At 34.4% G+C, this 23,016-nt stretch overlaps 1 protein-coding gene across 2 annotated transcripts in view; it reads left to right on the top strand.

The window, feature by feature from the left end:
• Positions 1–1,098: 1,098 nt before the first annotated feature.
• Ncam2 (neural cell adhesion molecule 2) overlaps positions 1,099–23,016 on the top strand; it is a 463,114-nt gene continuing 441,196 nt past the window's right edge. Inside the window, exon 1 of one of the 2 annotated variants that reach the window (XM_074072870.1) lies at positions 1,099–1,979. In XM_074072870.1, the coding sequence (XP_073928971.1) occupies positions 1,478–1,979 (502 nt within the window). In that variant the 5' untranslated portion in view covers positions 1,099–1,477. The remainder of the gene's footprint in view (positions 1,980–23,016) is intronic. The other variant, XM_020153019.2, reaches the window with a different exon arrangement.

Below are 23,016 nucleotides of genomic sequence, written 5' to 3'. Positions count from 1 at the left end.
TATATATATACCACTCATATGTTTTTGCTGTTACCACTGTTTTTGGTGCAACCCAGAACCAGTAAAAAGGAGAGTGGATATGATGTCTTGGCAGGAGAACTCCCCAAATATATTATTGGCTGCTATAAATTCAAGGGGGAAGAAAAGCTTCCCAAGCTGTGGGGTGCAGAAAGGGCCTCTGATTAGAGGAGTTCAGGTGCATGTTGAGTGTTGGTTGTTCCCTTCATCTCTTCCCAATAGCTCCATCCCAGGATGCCAAGAAAGCAAATCTTCTGTATCAATCTTTCTGACTGGAGAAAACAAACTGCAGACAGCATGTCCCCTATTCATGGTAGCTGGTGTCTACTCTTACCCTTTGCCCTCCCAGAAACATTCATTCAGGAATGGAATCCCCAGCTGGGGGATGGATTCCGAGTCTTTCCATATTTCTATTCCATTATGTTTTTGTGTCCTCACTGATAAGCGAAGATCCAGGGAGCTAGCTGGGTCCGAGGTGAGCAGTTGATCACTCTAAGGAGCCAGAACAAAAATGCAGACTAAAGAACCGGCTGTCAGTTCCAGCCTGTCGCTCTGACCCAGGGGCAGAGAGACAAGGGCCTTGGAGCCAGTTATTCTGTCTCTTAACAGGTTCTTGCTACAAATTTGACATTAAAATGACAAATCTTTCCCTACCCTTCCAGAAAAAATAATGATATGCTCCAACCGTTAGGTGAAGAGAGTTAGTTCTGGGTGCCTGCCACCGCTCCATCACTTCACGCAGGAATGAGGATTGGTTGGGGGAAGGGGTACAGGTGACCTGCCTGGGGAAGGATATCTATTGTCCATACATATACTGGACTCCTGGCACTCCTCTTAGGGAGCAGGACCTGGAAGCGCTGTGCCCTGGGGACTTAGTGTGGCAGGCAGAGACTTGCGAGTTTTCTAAGGACGCATCTCAAGGGAACACAGCCGCGCCCACACCTCACCTCTCCTCAGTCCATTTCCCTTAAGACTTCTGCTGTCAACAGCAATGGGTAGAGATGTTAAAAAACAAAAACAATCCCACAAAACACTGTGTGCATCTTTCAGTCTGCACCCTAGCTCCCAAGAAGACAGGCACGGTAGACACTACAGCTGCTTTCCCTCTACCGAGTGGAGTGGGCAGCGTGGAGGCAGAACTCTAAGCAACCTCTGTGCTTCAGGTGAGAGCGAAGGCGAAGGCCTGGGAAAGACACCCCCCACCCCTGCCTCCCCGCTTTCCGCACAGGAAAGGAACCAGAGCCAAGCAATGCACTGCTTGCTCGCGGCCGCCAAGCCCGGGTATGCTTGACACACAGGCGGTCTGCAGCATCAGCATCCGTATCAGCTCAGCTTTCCAGAAGTGGTCGGCGGGGTGAAGGAGAGCAGGTGGCGGCTGCCCGGCCACCGCCCTTTCTTTCCAGCCCCAGGGGCATCCATCAGAGTGCGACAGGGATGCACACGGGGCTATCAGTCGCGGATGTACTCGTGTCAGCTTCATCGAACCAGCAGCACCTCTAGTTGGAAGCCCCGGGGACCGAACCTGCAGCTTCGAGCTCGACTGCGGACGAATCCCGGGGCTGCGCGTCTCCCGCAAAGCGCCCGGGTGCCACGCGGAGGGATACGCCTCGGCCGCGCCTCCTCTCCCGCGTCCCGCCTCCGACTCCCGCCCGCTCGGCTCTGCTGCCGCCGCGGCGGCCGCTGCTGCTGCCGCTGCCCCCGCCGCCGCCGCCGCCGCCGCCTGGATATAGTGCGGCAAGGAGCGGAGCTTGCAGTCACTTCGCGAGGAGGAGCGCGCGGGCTGCGGGCGGCTGGGGCACCCGGGAGCGAAGGCGGACTAGGAGAGGCGGTCGTGGCAGCGGAAGGTTCTCTCTCCAGGGCTGGACTTAATAACTTTGGAACTGTCCACCAGTGTCACGTCCTGAACATGAGCCTCCTCCTCTCCTTCTACCTGCTCGGGTTGCTTGTCAGTAGCGGGCAAGGTAGGAGTGTGGTGCTTTATTGCATTTACTTTCCCTCCCCCTTCCTCCCAAACCCAAAAGAGCTCTGCATGGGAAGAATTAAATGAAACAAAGTTACAGGCGTTGTGGATGTTATTATTTTTGTAGCTCTTTTCGTTTAGCTTCCCCTAAAATTGTATCTCTTTTCTGGAGACCCTGATATAAGAGGAGGAAATACAGTATTGGAAATGGGCATCAGTGAGCAGGAGATCCAGGCAAACTGCTCCTTTTTTGGGGATTTTGGTTTTCTCCGAATTTCATTATCAAAAATTGGATGAGTAGGTTGGGTGTGTGTTAATAGTTAAATATCTGAGGTTGCGGAAGGGAAGGGTGCGATGATGTTTTACAGAAGCAGCAAAAACTATCAGCATTAAACTCGTTTGTGGAATATCTCTGTTGTATGCAAGAAATACTATTCTCAGACACTCGTTATTTTTTTTTTTTCTATTCTCAAAACCAATTCCTGACTATAAGGTGAATAATGATGGCTTATGTATGTTGCAAACTGAGAGGGGCCATAGATGTTGTGTATAAGAAAACAAATGGATAAAACTAGGGATATGTTGCAGTCATTCATTTTGACCCTGCACCCCTTAAAACACCAAAATCGAAAATTTTATAACATCAGATCCTAATTGCACCTGTAAGGAGCTTTAGGGGTTGTGGAGAATTAGTGGGAGATTTTATATTTTGAGGTAAAAAAAAATAACCTGGTAGAATAACCTGAGGGAGAATCTGTGGAAGCTGCCTATGTTAATCTGTATAGGGATACAAATGAATTTTTGTTGGTTTTTCGGTTACTACACCTTCACATAAAATATATTTAGAATATATGGAAGCATTTTCAACTGTCCACACAAGTTTGAACATTTAATTGGAGAAACAAAATGCTAAAACATGCATTTGTGCAAGTACTTATAGAAAAGAAAATAGTAGTGATTTTGTCATGTGTAAAAATAAAGAGATGTTATATTGCTAGTGTATCACGAAAAATTTTATAAAATGAAAATTGCAAGTTAAGTTAAAATATCTTCACTACATGTAGTTCTAAGCATTTTAGCCTTTTTTGTGTTGTTCATTTGGTCCAGCAGGGGGTGGTAGTACTCCATTTTAGGCACAGAAATGGTTCTTTCTGCTTTTGCACAGTCCTTCTATCATTCTTCGGCAGGGCTTGACATTTGGGATGTGAAGCCTTCCTTTTGCTGTCCTTCTCCTCCCCAAATCTATAGTGTTAGCAGCTGATGAAAATTGGTTGGATGCAGGTTTTATGTAGATGCTGGATATTGCTATAGTTTGTAAACTGTCTTAGTAAGATGCTGATAATTTTTCCTTGTAGAATATATAAAATTTCAGTATTAGAAAAATTGCAGATATGTTCCTCTGAAGCTAACATCAGCCCACTCCAAAATTCAGTCTCTTCTGTAGCAATGACCACCGTACACTTATTCCCTATAGATATGCTGCTTTCTTTGGAGAGCTGCTGATTGTGTCTAACTACACTTATAATATAGACAGGTATTTCTGAATACCAAGAAACAGTCTCTGACAATTGCAGTTAAAATACAACTGCAATTAAATAAGTTAGATAGCAGCATAAAAGGAAGCAAGTTTGCAGACTTATGATTACATTAGTAGTGTCTCGGAGAATAACAATGTCTTAGTTGTAGATCCAGTGTGTATGTCATTGCAGACACTAAGTGTGTTTGAATTCTGGAATTGAACGGAAATCTAAAAATGTCTAAAATCTAGATTTAAACAGTACACACAGACATAACTCATTTGGGTCTACCTATGTAATGTATATATAAAATTTTGATTCCATTAATTTATAATCAGAATTCACGGTGGTTATAAGAAGAGCTCTGAACCAGAAGCATGTCTGAAGTGGAGCCCATATTCACTCTAATGAAACAGGATAAAAGGGGAGCATCATCGTAAAGATCTTTCTATCTAGTGCAATTCAAAATGCATGGCACTCATAGAACCACAGATGCATGTCAGAGGGACCTAGCTTTTGTGAAAATGAACATGCAGTATGGCTGTGCCATGTGTCCTAATGAAGATGTTTAGAAATAGAAGTCCTCATCCTGGATTCTAATTCCTCTATGCTAGTGTTTTGTTCTCTAATTAAGGATGCAGCAGCAAGTATCAGACACACCACTGGGAGCTGCTTTTTATTTTTTTAAATGAACCTTGTGTAACTCATGATTTTGTTTATTCTTTTGTAAATGGGGCCAGGGAAAAGCTGCCAGTCAGTGATCCCTAGGCTTTCCTTGAAAATACTAAAACCCCAGCTTGCTGATTTATGTTTCCAACAATATACTTCCAGGGGATTTTATGAAGCATGAGTGAAGCTATTGCTTTGGAAAGTGGTGTGCAGTTAGACTGGGAAAAGGCAATGATGATGTATTCCCTTTTAAGTACTGAAAACATTTTGAACTCAGTAGTTGAATAGAAGAAAATGACACATGTAAAAACTGACAAACTTAAGTGGATGCCAATAACATAATTAGCTAACGATATCTAATAGTTTTACTGCGAACTTTCAATCCAACATTAGGGAAAACTATTTTATTGAAGCAGAAATATTCTTTTAACAGCCTCGCAATTCCATTGCAAGATTGATATCTAATGAAATAAGGTTGTCAAGTTTGATTTTAGTTGTCCATGGAAAGAGAATTCAGTAATTTTGGAACTTTTGCAATTATTTTTGCTTTGCATTTAAAATTTGATCACAGCTTCTGTTGTCATAAATATCAAGTGATAACTTGAGTCTTGGATTAACAGTACACTTACTGTTTAGAAATTAAAATTTCGAACCTGTAATATGTATGGGTTTCTTTCCTGAAAGTTTTTAAATGTTTGAAATAATTTTTTTTCTTTTAAAACTTATCCAAGTGGGTTTAATAAACATGTATTGCAGATTGTTCACATATGTAAATAGAAGCACTGTAATACTAAAATTGAATGCTATTTATCACCCTTGCAATCCAATTTAACCATACATTGTTAGAACACGTACATAAGGCAAAATCATGGGATAGGGAGAGTGGCTTTTCCAGGCATTTGCTTACAATTTTTCACTTTGGGGAAGTACTATTAACTCATTGTTCATTAAAGAAACGTATCTTCTAAAACTGGAGAACATGTGTGTCATTGCCAACTAGTTTCAAGTGTACAGAATAGATCTCACCAAAGTCATCCCCTGTTTAGGCTGTTACACAGGTACAGCCTCTCTCATATCCTTTCTGTCTATCCTGCTGTCATGCTTTGATACCAGAATCCTTGTGCAAGATTTCTATTGAATCAATTGCATATTCATTTCCCCATAGAGAAGAAAGACTATAAAATTAATACCTTCTTTTGTCAATGAATAACCCAGAGGATTTAAACAGACCATTTTTTCACTTTCATTTCTCATGCTGAATCTGAGCCCACAGAGCAAGAAGAGAAGTTTTTGGATCCCAAGTGTCAGAATGAGGTATTTTTTTGAATGACACAGGGGTCTAATGTTCTCCCAGACGTAATATCTTAACCAGAAAAGCAATTAATAGAACAAAAGAACCTCTTTCAGTACAACAGGAAAATCAAACTTCATATAATTTTGTAAATAAAATGACATTCTTCCCGAAATAGACCTTGTTTGTAATGAGACCGAGAAATGAGCTACAGAGAGTGAGGCTTGAAACCAAGCTGAACAGTGCAATTTGTTTCTGGCCTGTTTCCTTGTTTGGGAGCAGTGAGAATAGAAACAGGCTCAGCAATCTGAAGGCCCTGGAACTTGTCCTGCTGCTTTCTCTGGCTTTTGACATTTGGAAAATCATTTTAACTTATCTGTTTTCAGGGTCATCTCTCACAGCAATGAACTAAGATCATGAAGAAAAGTGTTCAATAAATGGGAGAGCAAATCTGAGTTCCTTCTGTGTGTGTGTGTGTGTGTGTGTGTATTTGTGCATTTGTGTACAAAATAATATTAATGTTCTAGATGTTGATGTATGCAAAATTAATTTAGGGGTGTTAATATGCTTACAAAGAGAATATAAATGTTTTCATGTTTTATTGACCTAAATTCTAATTTCCTTGCACCCTTTTACTATCCCAATTATATTGAGGATAGCCTATTTTTAAAATGATAAATACATCTTAATTTTCCAAATTACATGATAGGAGAACACTTCAGATTACAACTAGTGCTTTTATGGTCTTATTAAAGGTAATATTCCTGCACTTCATGGAGCTAAGCTATCTTTAATTGTTCAGCAAATAAAAGTACTTCTCTATGGTACCCTTTCAAAATATTCTAATAACTCCTAACTGCTTACAATTATAATAGTGCTAATCCCAACTAACTAAAAACAGATTTCTCACTTTCACTTGTCACTTGTGCCACTATCAAATCATCACACACCAACAGACATTTAGAAAGCTATGATGTAATGGCACAGACTTGCCTGAATTTAAATAAGAAAGATTCTGGAGAAAATTTGAAAATATCTGTAAGCATGAGATGAGAGTTAGCAGAATTTCAAGGTGAATGATCAAAATTTTCTTGGATCTGCTTTGTTCATTAAAAATCTAACAGGGAAAGGGCAAGAGTACTGGCTATGGAATCATAAGACCCAGACTACTAATAGTCTCATGACCTTGAAAAAGCAACAGAAATTTTTAGAACCACTGTTTGCTTCTTGGAAAATTTGATATAAAAGTGTATGACTAGTTGAATTTGATTCTCATCCACAAGGAGTGGTAGTGATAATAGATATGTATGAGCACCTCGGGAAATATCAATGCTACTGCACCAGATTCTGCTCACATTTTTAGTAATAGTCATAGAGATAAATTTATCTACACTTTAAGAATATCTCATTTATTCAATTTTTAAAAATCATTGATGCTGCTTTATAATTAGAAAAATATTGAGAGAACAGGAGTTACCTAATTAATTGATGAGGGTAATCATTCATTATTTACTCATTTTGTGGCATGTGTTAAATGCCTGTTTTGTCTCAGACACCTCTTTAGGCAGCAGTACTACAATCTTTCCATAGGTTGTATGGGGGTGCAATTTACAGTCCTAGTGATAGATTATAAATTTATTTTCACAGTTTGCCAGCAGATGGCAATAAAAGGTCTTGAGGAATGGGTCACTTTTTGTACCATCAATCCTAAGGACTGGTTTCTTATACCAAAAGGCACATGGTCACTACAAAGCATAGAAAGTACAAATGACTATCTATAATTATGCAGCTTAAGAACAAGGATTTGAACTTAAGATATATCCAAAGTCTATCTCCTAACCAGGACACCAGGTACCAACTTTCTGCTCACTGCAGCAGAGAGGGCTACAACATGGCAAGAGTAAGTGGAGAAAATAATACAAGGAGAAAAGGAAAAAAAAATGTGCCAAATTGTAGAAAACTAGGAAAGTGTGTTGAGGACAGAAATAATCCAGTCTAATTAATTGTTTAAAGACTTATTAAACTGTTTGTATTCATCAAGCAATTTGGAAAGGACAGACATTAGACTTAATAAGGAAATACTGTTGGGAATGAGATGCAGAGAGGCTTTGAGGCAGAGCTAAATATAACTCTAGTGTAAATCTTTGGGAACCAATGTATGGGTAGGAAACTAACATGATTAAAGTTTGGCTTGTTTTTAAGTCTACTGGCTGTGTGTAAGATAAACCAGAGGAAAAGGAAGAAGGAGTGAATATGGACTGTGTTTCTTTGAAAAAAATTAAAGGATTTAGTAACAAATTTAATTTTGATGATTGGTAGAAGTTAGTTCCTAATACTTACCCAGTAGAACAAATAGTAATATCTTAGTAGAAATAAGGAAATAAATAAGGAAAACCACTTATTTTTAGCAATTTTTAATTTTTTTATTATTAAAAAAATCATGCACATTTAGTTATGTCAGTGGAGAGTCTGGCAAGGCAAATTCTTGAGTTTATTGTCATTTTTTTCAGAATCATTTCTTCAGTTTCATTTATAACCCATTTTATCTTATTCTTCCGTCATCAATTGTACATTAAATAATTTGTAGTGTGTGTACAGATTTGGAGTAAAAATTCAGAAGCATGTAAGTAAAATTTACCTTTATAATAGTCTTCATTCATTTCTCTGCTTTATACATTGTTTTTATTGACTTTTATTTTTATGTATATATTTATTTGTTTACTCATTTAGTCCTAGGAAAATGGAATAGAACTAAACACAACAGAACAAAATAAAACAAAATTTAAGAAAGGGTAGTAGAGAGGGTGGATAGGATGAAAGCACTCTATAATGCCTGTATGTCAATGCCACAGTAAAACCCTTCAGTATTTACAGTTAATATACATTAATAGCTATGGTTTAAAAACTAAAATAATACAAAAAAAGGTTTTCAGTACTGAACATAGGGAGTTGAAAATTTTTCTGTTAGTGTCTATGGGAAGAGAAAGGAACTATTATTTTTGAGGGTCTATTTTATGCTATAGAGCTGGGGTGAACATTCTCACTCATTATCTTAGTTAATCATGACTAAATCACATTTCATAGGTGATCTACCTTAGGTAATGTCTGAATAGAGCTTTGAACATTAAATACAGTCAAGATATATTGCCATCTTTTCTGCTACAATGTGTATTTGTGTTTCTTTTTCTTTTATTTTGGATGAGGATCATGGGATTTGAGCTCAGGGCCTTGTTTTTGAGCCACCTCCAGCCATACAGTGTGTATTTCTTTGATACATCTTACCTTTTACACTGGCAAGATGTCATCATGCAGGAATTGTATTGATCATGGAAGATTTTTAAGTAATCAAGAGCCAGATTTCTTACAATTAAGAGGAAGCCATAGTAACATATGAAGATATTAAAAAGCATGACAACTCCCCTCTGCTTTCTTCCTATAATGCAATTATTGTATATATTGGTTTTAATAGTATATTTATTTGCACTAAAGTATCTATCTGATGTGGTGAAATTGCAACTGAAGAAGGTGGAAATCATTTTTTTTTTGGTGTAAAATGCTGCTTGTTTATTTACTTCGCTGTTTTTAGTTTTCAAAAGCTTCACCATTGACCATAGATTTCATGTAGACTATATGCCCTTCAAGTTTTGCATCTTAAAGAAGACATAAAAGCTGGGTACAAATAACCAGTAGAGACTTAATTTTGCTTGAATTATAATTAAGACTTTTTATTAGTCCTCGGTAACAAATTTTTGTTGGTTTCAATTGTTCTTCCTTCTAATCCTGTTTTTTTCCATAAGCCATGTTTTTGCTGCATTATTTTCAAGACATCAGAGTATTTCAGGGTTGTGAATAGGTTGCTATAGTATCATATGCATGTTTCCACATGCAAAATGAGCCAGTGTAATATAGCTAGCTGAGACCTGTACAATGATATGAGGAAGTCTTCTTTTTTCCAAAATAAGCACAATTATACTTTGTTCTCAGTATTGCTGAGATGGCTTATGGACATTTTCCTTTTTTACCATAATTTGTCCATTCCTCACATGTTTTCTAGTGCTTCTAATAGAGGACTTTCATATTATTTTTACATTAATATTTCCAATTAATTTCTCTCTGATTATTTTGTTAATTACAAATATTGCACCTATTTCCTGAGCAGAGATGCTTCATTTTATATTTTAGAAGTAACTTTGTTACTTCTAAACAAAAGAAGTAACATATCTGAGAAATCATATGAGAAAAAATCTATGAGAAAAAATGCTAAGAACAGATTATAGGAAGACTACAATGTAACATGAGGTATATACTATATAATTTATCAAAGACATTTTTATGACATAAATGCTTTTAATTTTAGTATTTATCACTTTCTAATACCAACTGAAATTAAGCACACTTTTAATTATCTGAATATGATTCCTTTTCATACTCTACCATATAATTATCTTTACCCCAAGTGTTGTATACTACTAAGATTATATAAAAGTATTTATACCACTATAATTTTTTGAAATTTCAAAAGGTTAGGGTTAAATTATAAAATTCAAGTTTTAAAATGCATAGGTCATACACCTTTAAGAACATTATTTGAGAAAAGACTTTTGCAGTCAAATTTTATTTATCTATTTGAAATCCAGCAATTATCCTGAAAGTTAGATAGCTTTACCAAATTAGGCAGCAGAAAATGACCAGGTATGCTGTCATAAGACTCTAATCCCAGTACCTAAGAGTCAGAGGCAGGAGGATTGCAAGCTTCTGTTTGTTGCATAATGCTTTTCTCAGTCTGTCATCATGCATGCCTAATACAGCTATAACAATCCAGGAATCCCCAGATTTGAGTCTTACATATACATGATTGGGGCTTTTTATACTTTTCTTCCTTTCTTCATGATTTTGCTTGAGAATCTCATCACTGAAGATAACTTTCATTCTTCGAACAAGTATAAGTTAATTGCTTACTATATACCATTCATTGTTCAAGGTTTGAATTCAGCAAGTCAAAGGCAGTGTACTCTACTGTGATCCTCTATGTGCCACAAAAGTAAGAAAGTCTACTATGCCATGAATTTTTCTCTTTAAATGCTTTGAACCTGGTTAGAGAAATCACTGTAAATTGGCATGTGTATTCATGGAATATGTTGTATGCTTAGCAAATATATTTAAGTGAATATTTAAATACTATCTAACAAAAGTAAACCAAAATTGCTAAGTATTTTTAAATATATTTATTCTTGAATTTGGATAATGATTCAGTTTCTTGGGAGTATATTGTGTGTTCTCTTGGGTATTCCTGTCAAACATTTTTATAGAATTACCATGCATATCATGGGTCATCAACAAATACATGCATATCTATGGCATAATAAATTATAGTGATTATTTAATTCAGAAGGAAAGAAAAGATGACCTGCTTTATCCTAGATCTTATCTCCTTACTGAAAATTTACACTGAGAATAAAACACACTTACATATTGTTATAAGACTTGCATATTAAACCTTATCTGAGGCACAGAAGTTGGGGTCTGAGAAGGCTTTATTTATGACTGTATCTATATATAATATACAAATATAATTTAAAAATAATTGAGGGTATTTAATATGTTAACAATAGTATTATTAGTTATATAGATATTGTCAGTAGTAAATATCTAATATGTCAATTGAGCAAATATTTTAAATCCCCAAAATCATGTAATTAAAAGTTGATCATTCAGTGCTTACTGGAAACCAATTTTATACTGCATGTATTGAAAGCAAACAGGAACAAAAGAAGGGTGAATTGTTTTTCCTTAATTTTTCAGAGGAACTTGTAATGTCTGTCTTTTGCAAATTAAATTTCATTTTAACTAAAAAATCGCATTTTGTCTGGTAGCCATGTTTCTTTTCTTTTCTTGATTTTGTTGTTGTTGTTGTTGTTATTCTATGGGTCTGATGTTAGGAATGAAAGCATTTAATTGTGCAATACACATTTTCATCTTCTCCAGAATATCTTTGTCACTTATTTATTTGTCTGCTCACCATTTATTGACTAATGTTACCATCATTATGTAGGCCACTTTTAACTTGAAATACTGTTTGCAATTAGACAGTACTACTTCTGGTTATTTCATTTTTATGTTCATTTTCCTCTCAAAATTCACATAATTTACAATCACTCTAATTGGTAAAGGATGAGTCATTTTATTTCAGGGTCCCCACAAAAGCCCCATGCTAATGCATTCTAGCTCTGTAGGAGTAGCAGGTAATCTGCAATTTAAAAATAAAACTCAGCATAGGCATTAATAAATAAAAGTCCTTCCTTGTGCCATCCTCAATGGTTTATAAAAACCTTCATAACAATACCCAAAATGGATGTGAAATGTTCAGCTTTAATATTCTCATATTCCTAAACTAACACTTTTTAGTATGGATTTCTGAGGTGTTGTCCTATGCTCTTAAGTTGCTAATATTTATTCACTTTCAAGTCCTTGTTTCATTTCTATTATAATGGAACATTTTATTAAAATGCCCTATTTCCTACACTTTACATTAATAGAGAAATTAATGAACAGTGTCTTCTTCAAGCAGCATATACCTTCCACTTGTTAAGAAAAATCAAAAGATTAAAGTATAGAGTATGGAAGAAAAAAGGTCTTTTTTGTCCACTTTCCCTTGAGCATTCCTGTTCAGCTGCATATCTGTATTTTGTTTTAAAGACTCCATTTCTCATGGATATGGAAATGTTATAGGGGTTGATAAGTTTTCATGAGTGCAGTGTGCCTTACTAATTATGAGTCCAAAACACTTTTTAGCTTCCAAGCATAAATGTGTACAGGAAGCTGAGTTTGTGTGATAAAGCAAAGTAAATACTTATGGAAAAGATCAATCATTATTTGGTTCCAAGGAAGGTAATTCATCAGCTAAAATAGAATGGGGATGTGTATGGTTGTGCCAGGTTATTTGAAGAGCGTGGATAAAATCCAACATAGTTTTATGTGCATAAAAGGAGATGCCCAACAATACTTAAAATTTGAGGCACCTTTACTTCTTCAATGAACAGTGCCTATTTATGAGTATTCAGTGAATTAATTGAATGAAGAAACCCTGTCAGTCATCCTATGCCCAGTGTTTTCATAGGAGTTACTTCATTTTTTATTCAAGATACATGTAGAAGTTCTGAACTATTAGTTTTATAAGTGAAGGAGCTGAATTTCCTAAAAGGTATATTGCTTCTAATAAATGAAAAAAAAAAAACCTCATTTTACTGTCTAAAACATTATGTTTGAAGTAGCAAGAAATTGCTGAAGGAACTAGGTACAGCTCTAATTTCACACTTTTACCATTTTTATAGTCATTTCCTTTCACCTCCAGTCAACACTGCACATATTTATAGTGAACAAAGTGGTGTTTTGATGTATGTATGCATTATGACATTATTAACCCAAGCATATTAATATGTTCACATACTTATTTTTTTGTGCTGAGACTATTTAAGCTACAATTTCCTACAAATTTTCAAGTATACGATACGTTTTAATTAGCTACAGTCAATATGCTGTGTGATATATTTCCAGAACTTATTCATCCTATCCAACTGAGGCTTTGTACATTTTAACTAAAGTCTCCCAGTTTTCTTCCCTCTCCCCAGCTCCTGCTAAGTGCTATTCTGTTACTATTTCTATGATTTTGAAATTTTCAATTTCCCAGATTTGTGAGCTCCTAAAGTGTTCATCTTTTGTTTGCTTGGGAAGTTTTATCTAAAATAATGTCCTCTAGGCTTATTCACATTGTTATAAATGACAGGATTTCTTTCTTTGTTTAGACTTAATTATAGTTTTTTCTTTCAGTGTCTTTTTCTCTATTTCTATCTCTCTATCTCACATTTTCTTTATCCATTTATCCGTACATGAACATTTAGATATATGAACACTCAGGTTGATTCCGTATCTGGGCTATTGAATATAGTTCTCCAGGGAATGTGGCAGTGCAGATTTCTCTTTGATCTACAGATTTCCTTTGAATATAAACCCCATAGTGAAATTGTTGCATCAAATGAGTCCAAAAGCACAGGCAATGAAACCAAATATATACAATTAAAATTCTATCGAATTATAAAACTTTTGCACTGGAAAGGCCATAGTCAGCAACTGAAGCAACAACCCAAAAATGAAGGAAATATTTGCAACACATACCTCTAATAAGTGGTTTATATATCAAATATATAAGTAACTCAAACAATTGAAAAACAAAAAAAAGAAATAACACAATTAGAAAAGGGCAAAGGACCTGAGTAGATATTTCTAAAAGAAGAAATACAAATAGTTAAGAAGTATAAGATAAAATGCTTAATTTCATTAATCATTAGGGAAATACAAATTAAGAACCACTTTTGTGATATCACTTCATGGTAAGTAATACAGTTATCAGAAAGAAAAAAATCACAAGTGTTGGTGAGCATGTGGAGAATATGGAGCTTTTGTACACAGTTGGGGGGAATGTAAATTAATTCAGCCATTATAGAAAAAGTATGGAGGTTCCTCAAACATTAAAAATAGAGTTCCCATATCTTCTGGTCATTTTTTTTCAATGGGCAATTCCAGTTTAGTGACTACCAATTAGTAAGTGAGTAAATCTTTTAGTGATTTACAAAATTAATGAGCATGAGGATCCAGCAGCCTTTGCAGATGTTAGAGTGGAATTCAGGTGGTTGCAAAGGAGGGAAGCTTGATTGTTTAGGTTAGTTTAATTCGTTGAGAAATATATAACATTAATATTTAAATATGTCGTATCTTTAAATGGCTTCTCTTATCATGAAACACTAATTATTAATAATTTAGTGTATCAGTTTGTGGTGAGCTTCCACTATAGTTTTATAATGAAATTACATCAGTCTAGGATGCTTTTAGAGACAAAGAAGGGAACAATTTAAAACAGTTAAAAATAAAAATCTATTCTGGCATGTAAGAGGCCATCTGGAGGCAGATTTTGAAATCATGATTCTGTGGATGATTTTGGCTGTTTTCCCTTGACTTCATGGAAGAAACTTGGCCTCAGTAGCTCCATGTATTAAGTTCTAATGCAATAATGTCTAAAGTTAGGAAAGAAAGAACTGACTTCCTTTGAAAGAAAAATTCCCCATATGTTATTTGTTAGACTTTTCCTCAATTCTCATTGACTAGAATTGGTTCATGTGAATACTCCTAAACCAGTTACTGTTGAGGAACATGACGTTAGTCTGAGTTCCCTTGACTAATCAACTCCTTTCTGTTGTTTTTGGGAACATCTCACCTCCCCCCACAAAAGCCATACAATTGACCAATTAATTTCAGAGTCCATCTTGAAAAGAAAAGTGAAGGAGGGAGAACAGTGAGAGGCAAGTAGTCAAATGTTTCTGCCATAGGAATGTTGCAAAGGAAGTTTTTGCAAATAAAATGTAAACAATTTAAAAAGCCAATATTTATAAAGTACTTACAGTGTTCCACTTTTATTTGCTTTGCTTGTGTGACATTATATAATTTTCAAATTTACTTTGGATATTGACTGTTTTACAGAAGTGGAAATGAGGTTTTGAGGAGATTCATTGATTTGCCAAACTCACAGAATTTCTTAGGGTTAAGGTCGATATTTGAACCCATGATGGCTGGCCAAAGAGTTGGTTTTTTTGTGCCAGGTCACCACAAAATCTCAAAGCTTTTGCAAATGTATATAGCTTTACCTCTCTTGTTAAGTTTAAGAATAGTAGGGTGAGGATACTAATTTCTTTTGTGATCTGGGCACTCAACTAAGAATGTTATTATGCTTGAGTTAATTTAATACCTATATCTACATGCAGCTTTTGCTACTTTTTTTCTGAATTTGACAACTATGGAAATTAAGGGGCATAGTGATAAAGTAATTTGCATAAGCTCACATAGCAGTGCTACTTGCTTTGCATTTTCAGGCTTGAGTCTCTCCCACAACACTTGAGTACTGTAGACATTGTAAGGCAAGGATAGTGGAACAGAGTTGGGATATCCTAACTGCATAAACTAAAATAGCTTACCAGAAGCTTATAACATAAAAGGAGATAAAATATTTAAAGAAAAAAAAATATATATTTAAGATTAGACAGGAGGATAATGTTCTTATGTTTAGGGAGGCTAAGTGAAAATATTTATTTGATTTTTTAGAAGAGGAAGAAATGGATAGAAAATTGAAATGGGAACCAGGGTCTTTAGAGGAAGAAGTTGAATCTTAAAAGGAGTATTGAGTTCATATTGACTCCTGAGAAAGGTTGCATATTTAAATGTATGTGATCATGTAGACTCACTAATCAGTGTATTAGAATAATGCATGCCTGTACAAAGATGTGAGCTGTACTTAGTTCCTTACTCTGGACCCTCCTCACCCATGTCAGTAATTTAGCTGCACAGTGAATTAAAGGGTAGGGCAGTTTAAAATCAGGAATTAAAGTATTTTCTGTTTGAAACTGTGTGCATACAGTATAATTTCCCTTCCTTAGGCATCCTTTCTTTTTATATGTTTGCCAGATCCTCTCACCAACTCTATGTTTTACAAATATGTAATGATTTTTGTAAGTGATGGTATGGAGAATGATATGGCTGTGCATATATGTGTAGATGTATATGCATGCATGTATATGTGATACATATTTTTGTATGTACATATAAAACTTTTCAAAATCATTGTCATTCAGTATTGCATTAAAATATTTGCTGATTAGTTTCATTTCTTGCATTAGTACTGAAATTCTTTAATATTTTAAATAATTTTGCTTTGCTGAATTTTGCCCCTAAAAGAAAATATACTTCATAATAAAACATTTGAAATCTTATTCATACTTTGTGCATCAGTATACTAATTAACTAGTGTTTAAATTTTCAAGACTACAAGACAAGATCTGTTGTTTTCTTTATTACAGAAAATGAACAACTAAACCTTATTTTTCTTTAAAAAAAAACTCCAAGCACACAAACATTCATAATTGATGACGTTTTCCATCAAAACATATTCAGTGAATATGGATAAAATTGGCATTTGGAGCATGAATGTTTGGTTCCAGCTCAGGGACTGTGATTGAAGTGCATGCTCAGGCTTGAACTCTTCATTTTCCCCAATTTGTAAATGAAGATTTGAAGGCAGCTAAGTTTCTAACAGGGTGCTACCCCCTTTTACATTGCACTGCACAACTGAATTTTAATGTTTCTTATTACAGAGATGCTGAACAAATGGTTTAACATGTTTTTAATATCGCAATAAGAATTTAATCAGAAATTTGTAGATACAAATTCTCTTGTATCTCTGTGGTTGATTATTGTGTCCCTTTTGAGGATTACTAAGTAGATAATCTGCTTCTCTTTTTAATGGCAGGAAATAAATTCATTTGTACAAAGACTTTTGTTGATTATGCTTTTCATGTAAACCATTTCCATATTTGCAGGTATTTAGGACAAATGAAGGCACTTATTTGTAGCAAAGAGTGTTCAAATTAGATTGCTGCTATTTCCCTTATCGCTGAGTGCTTTAACTAGTTTTATGAAAACAAAAATATTTTGGGAGGTACTTTCCTTTTCTATAATAAATATTGAATGGCTCCATGTTCAAACATTTCTTTCATTTTCTTTTACTGCATATGGTTTGGTGCCACCAATCAAAATTGTTTCTAAGGTGTTCAGAATTCACAACACACAGCTCGTCATTGAAGTATTGTGCCTGAACAGTTGGATACTAAATGGATCCATGACAACACATAGCACTTGCAGAAATTGAGGCCAATGGCTTTTTTTTTTTAAGACTCCGTGTTTCAAAAATTCTTTATTTTTTTCTCTCTGTTTTGCTTGGTGGGGGTACATTATTGTATTTACAAAAGTTCTTACATCTTTAAATGTACCAATGTCTTCTTAGTGATGGGGTGAAAAATTTTCCTATGGACAAGTTCATAGTGGTTTCCTGTGAAGAATTTGTATCTTGTGGCCTAAATGTTCTCTTTAACAATTAATTCCCTCCTCTCCATTTCTCTCTTCCTTCCTTCCCTTCCTCTTTCCTTCCCTCTCTCCCTTCCTCCCTCTTCATTTCACACAGGTTGTTGAGATTTTGCCTAAGCTGGTCTTGAGCTTGTGAACTCCAGGTCAGTCTGACTTACTCTCTCAATTAGATATTGCTACGTTGTCCTTTTCCTTTTTTTCCTCCATCCTTAACTCAAGTGTAGGTATGGCTTCCTCTAGGTTTTGGCAGAATCAATCTTCCTGGTTTCTATCCTTCCACAACATGATCAATGCACAGTGTTTCCATACCATTCAATAAGGCTTTGATTCACTCATGGTCAGAAGCTTAGCAGTTCCCCCTTTATGACCTGCTTGGTGGGATTCCCTGAATAATTTATGCTACTTTTTTCCCTTGGTTTGTGCTTTCATGACCTTCCTTGATGATCCAGTGTCAATTTAATCTCCTTTACTATTTTCATCCTAATAACAAAATTAGAGGAGCACTTTTGAAATATCTTTCATATTGCAGTAGAGCCAGAAAAGACTTTGGGTGTGGGAGACAGCTTAGATGGTTTGGAACCAAGAAGACATCCTTGTCTTTGAATCATACTACACCTTTCATGCTTGTGTATAGAAAACAAAGTCCAATTTTTTTTGTCAAATCATTTTGTGGTGGTTATAGTAAACATTATGCTGGTATGAATAGGAATTTAAGCTGCTCAGTTGTCTCTGAGCCCCAGAATTATGATAAAGAAAAGATAGCATGTTAAGAAGAACTAGACAATCTAATATTTCCATTCTTTCCAATAACTTGTTACATTTTTCTTTTTTAAAAAATGGGAAACTACTCCTAAGCAGATGTATTCTTACTTTTATATGGATCATGTTTGATAAATTCTTTACTTTGAGTCATTTGTTACAATATTTGAAGGTACACTATAAGAAAACATTTTTTTGAGGGCCTGGACTTTGACTTTGAAAGACTAACATTAAGGCTATCCATTCTGCCATGCTTTATTTAAAAGTGCTGTCTGAAAATTAAAGTTGATGGCAATTTCTTGGCTCTCAACTTTTGAAGTTTCCATCAAACTATGAGTGATTCTGTTCACTGGGTATAATTTCACGAAGACCAAGCTATAGAAAGTTGCAGGGTGATAAGGACAGGTAAGAATGAAATGGAAATAAATAAGAAAAGAAATTTGAGTATGCAGTATTCATCATGTTTTTTAAAGTAGAAGCATTGCTTTTCTCTAATTAAAATTCTGAAATCATTTTCTAGAGGCAATTTTTCAAACTCTTCACAAAGTAAATTTTTGCCTCTCAGTTTATCCTATAAAACCAAGCCTAATCCTTACATCATTTTTGCAATTTTACTTATCTCATACCAAATTACTTTGTATTATATAAATCACTAGCATACTAGATCAGTACTGCTTATTTTAACTATAATCTGACACAGTTCTAGATTATTTAGAGAATTTTAATTCCTTGATATTCTGAATTTGATCATAAACTCTTTTACACAAAGGCTTTATGTTGTGTGCTCCATATAACAGATGCTCAGTAAATAGTTGTAATGATGCTGTTATATTTCTATTTATATTTAGAATAAAGAATTAGCATGAAACTATTACAAAAGGAATTTGGTTGGATGGAAATAACTCTCTCAATAAGTCATACAATCTACTAGAATGGGTAAAAAACAAATGTGATAGAAGTTTAGAAAGTTATCTTTGCATAAGATGCATTAATTAGTTGTGTTCATGTCCTGTTTAGCTAAATAAGTTAAATCTTGGTTTGGCAATAAATGTTATGTAGAATAGTTTTAGTTACTAAACAAAGATCATGGATTTTTAAATGATATTCTCTAGATAAACAATACTTGGATTCTTTTATTACTAAAACTATTATACTCCTTAATACTACAACCATGATAATTTCTGATCATTCTCACTGTATATATTATACATTATAACAGCCAGGAGTGATGGCTCATACTTGTAATCATAGCTATGTGGGGAGCAGAGGTAGATTTTGTTTGTACCAAATTTACAAGACCCTGTCTAAAAAACCAGATGGACATGGCAGATTATGTCTGCAATCCCAACTACTCTGGAGGAATGGGAGGATTGCAGTTCAAGACCAGCCAGGCAAAAGTGCTAGAACCTATTTGAAAAACATACTAAAAGAAAAAGGAAAAGAAAAGAGAAGGGATGGAAGAATGGGCAAGTGGTAGAGTGCTTGCCTAGAAAAAGCAATTTCCTCATTTCTATCTCTGTTACTGCCAAAAAAATATATATATAACATTAAAATGTATATACTATTAAAATATATATACTGTTTCTTAAAAGAATTATTAAATATTTAGCATAATTTCTTTTAAAAGTGCATTTGTCTTCACATAATATTATAAAATACTGATAATTTCTTGGTAATCTGCTTAATTTTCACTTTAAGAAAACACATGTTAAAATACTTGATCTTTTTAACTTCAAAATGATCAGAATATCAAAAATGATTTTTCTATAACTATAATGACATAAACAAAATAGCAATAAAAATGTGCAATAAAATTTAGAGTAGAAGTCAACCATTATGACATGTCTATGATTTTACATAAAAATGTGTGTGGGTATATATATATATACCCAGTGCTCTTTAAAACCTACAAAGACATGAGAAACAGGAGAGATAATGGCCTAAAGGCTTTAGCTAGCTATGTGACTCTGTTATAAGTTACATTTAATTCTTTATGTTCTGGGGAACAGAGATGAGTATTTCAGGTTTTATTATCAAATGAAGAAACCATTCTCTTTACCCAGAAGAAACATATATGTGTGATTCTTCACATTAGAAAATGTTAAGCAGAGAAAAGATTCAGCACCCTGTTTTTCAGTATTGATTCACAAGTGTGCTTGGAAAGAGCCTAGAGCACCATGGATTGTAAATATAATTTACTCATACATATACAGGTATAAATGTATGTATCCTCATATCTGTATATGAGGATATGCATGTCACAGACATGAGTACTATTGATTACTATTTATGTTTTAGATATTTCAGTGATGTTGGTTTTTTACACTAAAGCAAGTTGTTAAAAATAAAGTGATAATATTTAAAAGTTCACAAATTTATCTTTTGAAGGCTTTTGACTTCTATTTCATTTACTCATTCTTATTTGTCAAATCTCTGCTTTATGCAGTCACCAAACACTATATGTAATAAAAAGATGAATAAACACTGGATCATTTTCTCAAGAGACTTTCCACCTAGCATCTGTTATAATACATTTATTCCCAAAGCAATAATTCAAAGAATCTGATATTTTCATATCAGTAACAAAATGTGATGCTGTTCCGTGAATGCTTTTTGATTGTATGGTTGTCCAAAAAGTGCTGAGAGTTTGATTGAAACAACATAGTGAAAAGGAGCCTCTAAAAAAAACTAGAAAAATTAACCAGTTTTTTTCTGCCTGCTACAGTCTATCACTTCCTTTACAGATTTCTTGGTTTTAATCTCCCCTAGAGCAAAAAAGACAGGCTTTGTGTTTTCCAAGAAAATGCTGGAAAAAACAGAGTGAATTGAAATACTTATTTATCAAGTATTTCAAGTATTTATCAAGCAAAACTTGCAAATACTGCATCCTGATTTTACAAATAAAAAGTAAAAAATACACTCAAAAAAAAAAACCACCTTAATGGGCTAAGTGACTTGTTTCATTATTCACAGCTAGCAGGGAGTATTGCTTAGTACTAAATCAATTTTTTTGACTTAAGTGTACAATTCTTAAGCATTTTTAGTAGGGAAAATTTTTTCTGGGCCAAAATTTCATGTGCTCTTAAAAATTATTTTAAATGTACTGCATGATGTTTTTCCATCATTACATCCAAATACCCATTAGAGTCTTTTATTCCAAAGAAAAATGTTGTAAAAGCTAGGCTAGAACTGTTTTAAAATATGCTCTGTCACCTCCGGAGGGGAATTCCCTCTCTATATGAGAAAGAACATTTCCAAGATGCTGGGAGTCCCACTGTTTCTTTAATGTTTTGTGATTAATTGTATGAATTCCCTTTCTATCTTTTAAAATGCTGAAATCAGTATTATTACAATAAAAGTCTTTACTGCATCTGAAGTAAATGTATTGCCTTTACTTGGAATCAAAACAGTATACTTTAATTCCCAAGAATTTATTCTCTTACATTAATGCTCATTCTCTCACAAAAGGGTACTATTTTAAAAGAAGAATGTTGGAAAGAGGTGCCACAGTCTCTAGGGTGAAGAATGCAAGGTTGTTGATAGGATGGAGGGAGAACTGGTATACTGGAGGCATGAGCTGTGGTGAATCAGAGTAAGAAAATGGACCAAAAGTAAATGATTTGGAAATCATTTTCCACAAGTGTATGTGAAGTCTTGGCAGAAAGTTTTGAGAATAAATTAATAATGTCTTTGAACAACTGTGTGAAGGTAGAGTTGAGTAAGTTCAAAGGTGCTCAGTATTATTTATTGAATTGTGAATAATATCAGGAGTAATGCAGGGAATAACCAAAGCAGTTATACTTACTTTCAGAAGAGGAATGGATTAAAATGAGAGAATAATTGAGGGGTGGAACCAAACCAGGGTATAATATATGTATATATGGAAATGTCACAACAAATGCTCCTGTGTAATTATCATATACTAATAAAAATGTTAAAAGATAAAAATAAAACATTAAACTAAAAAGACTGGTTTGTTGAGAGTGAAACATGGTACTTAGTATAGCATTGACTTATTCTAGATTCATTTTGATGTCATGAAGAATGGACATCACACTTGGACATAAGCAAGGGTGGTGCTAACCCATCCTCTCCCATCATATTATGGACAAATAGAATAGTTACTTGCAGACATCCAGGATTCCTTTGAGAAACAGGTTATAGAAAGGGGAAAATTGTTTTGAAGTTTGAGTTTAAATGCTCACAATAGAAAACTCTCTGAGAGTCAAGCTTATTTAAAATTATCATTTAAAATATTTGAAAATTAAAATTCAATGTATCTTACTGTTATAGTATAGTTTCCCAAGACCTGGGCAATTCCATTCTATATTGAAATTTTTGGACATTTGACTCCTTGAAATTAACTAATTTTGAAGAAAAATATGTATTGCTTTTATTTTCATATTTTCACTAGTTCTATATGAGTGTTTAAATAACTTTCTCATTTTCTTAGTGTGTTCTTAATTTTTAATTGACTGCAAGAATTCTGGGGTACTACTTTCAAATTTCCATTGTTAGATTAGGTAAATTCATTTCTGTATTTATTCACTTGACATTTTTAAAGCATCTGCTGTTTACCAGCCATTATGAGAAGTGTTATGATATGAATTAGGTTTGTAGTTTCCCCAAGTAACTTTTAAGGTTTTTCAAAGAAGCCACTTAAAAAGATTTTCCCAGTATAATATTCCAATTATAATCAAACTCTCCTTCATTGAAATAATTTGCAAAAATGAAGTATTGGTACATCATTCCATCATATTTTTCAAGTAACTTACTTTCAATTCACAGTGATTTCAATTGTCAGCTTTCTTTATCTTAGAGAACTAGAAATAAAAAAA

This window comes from Castor canadensis, chromosome 5, assembly GCF_047511655.1.
Source record: "Castor canadensis chromosome 5, mCasCan1.hap1v2, whole genome shotgun sequence".
In the NCBI taxonomy this organism is placed as follows: Eukaryota; Metazoa; Chordata; class Mammalia; order Rodentia; family Castoridae; genus Castor; species Castor canadensis.
This window is presented reverse-complemented; position numbering and strand designations above follow the sequence as displayed.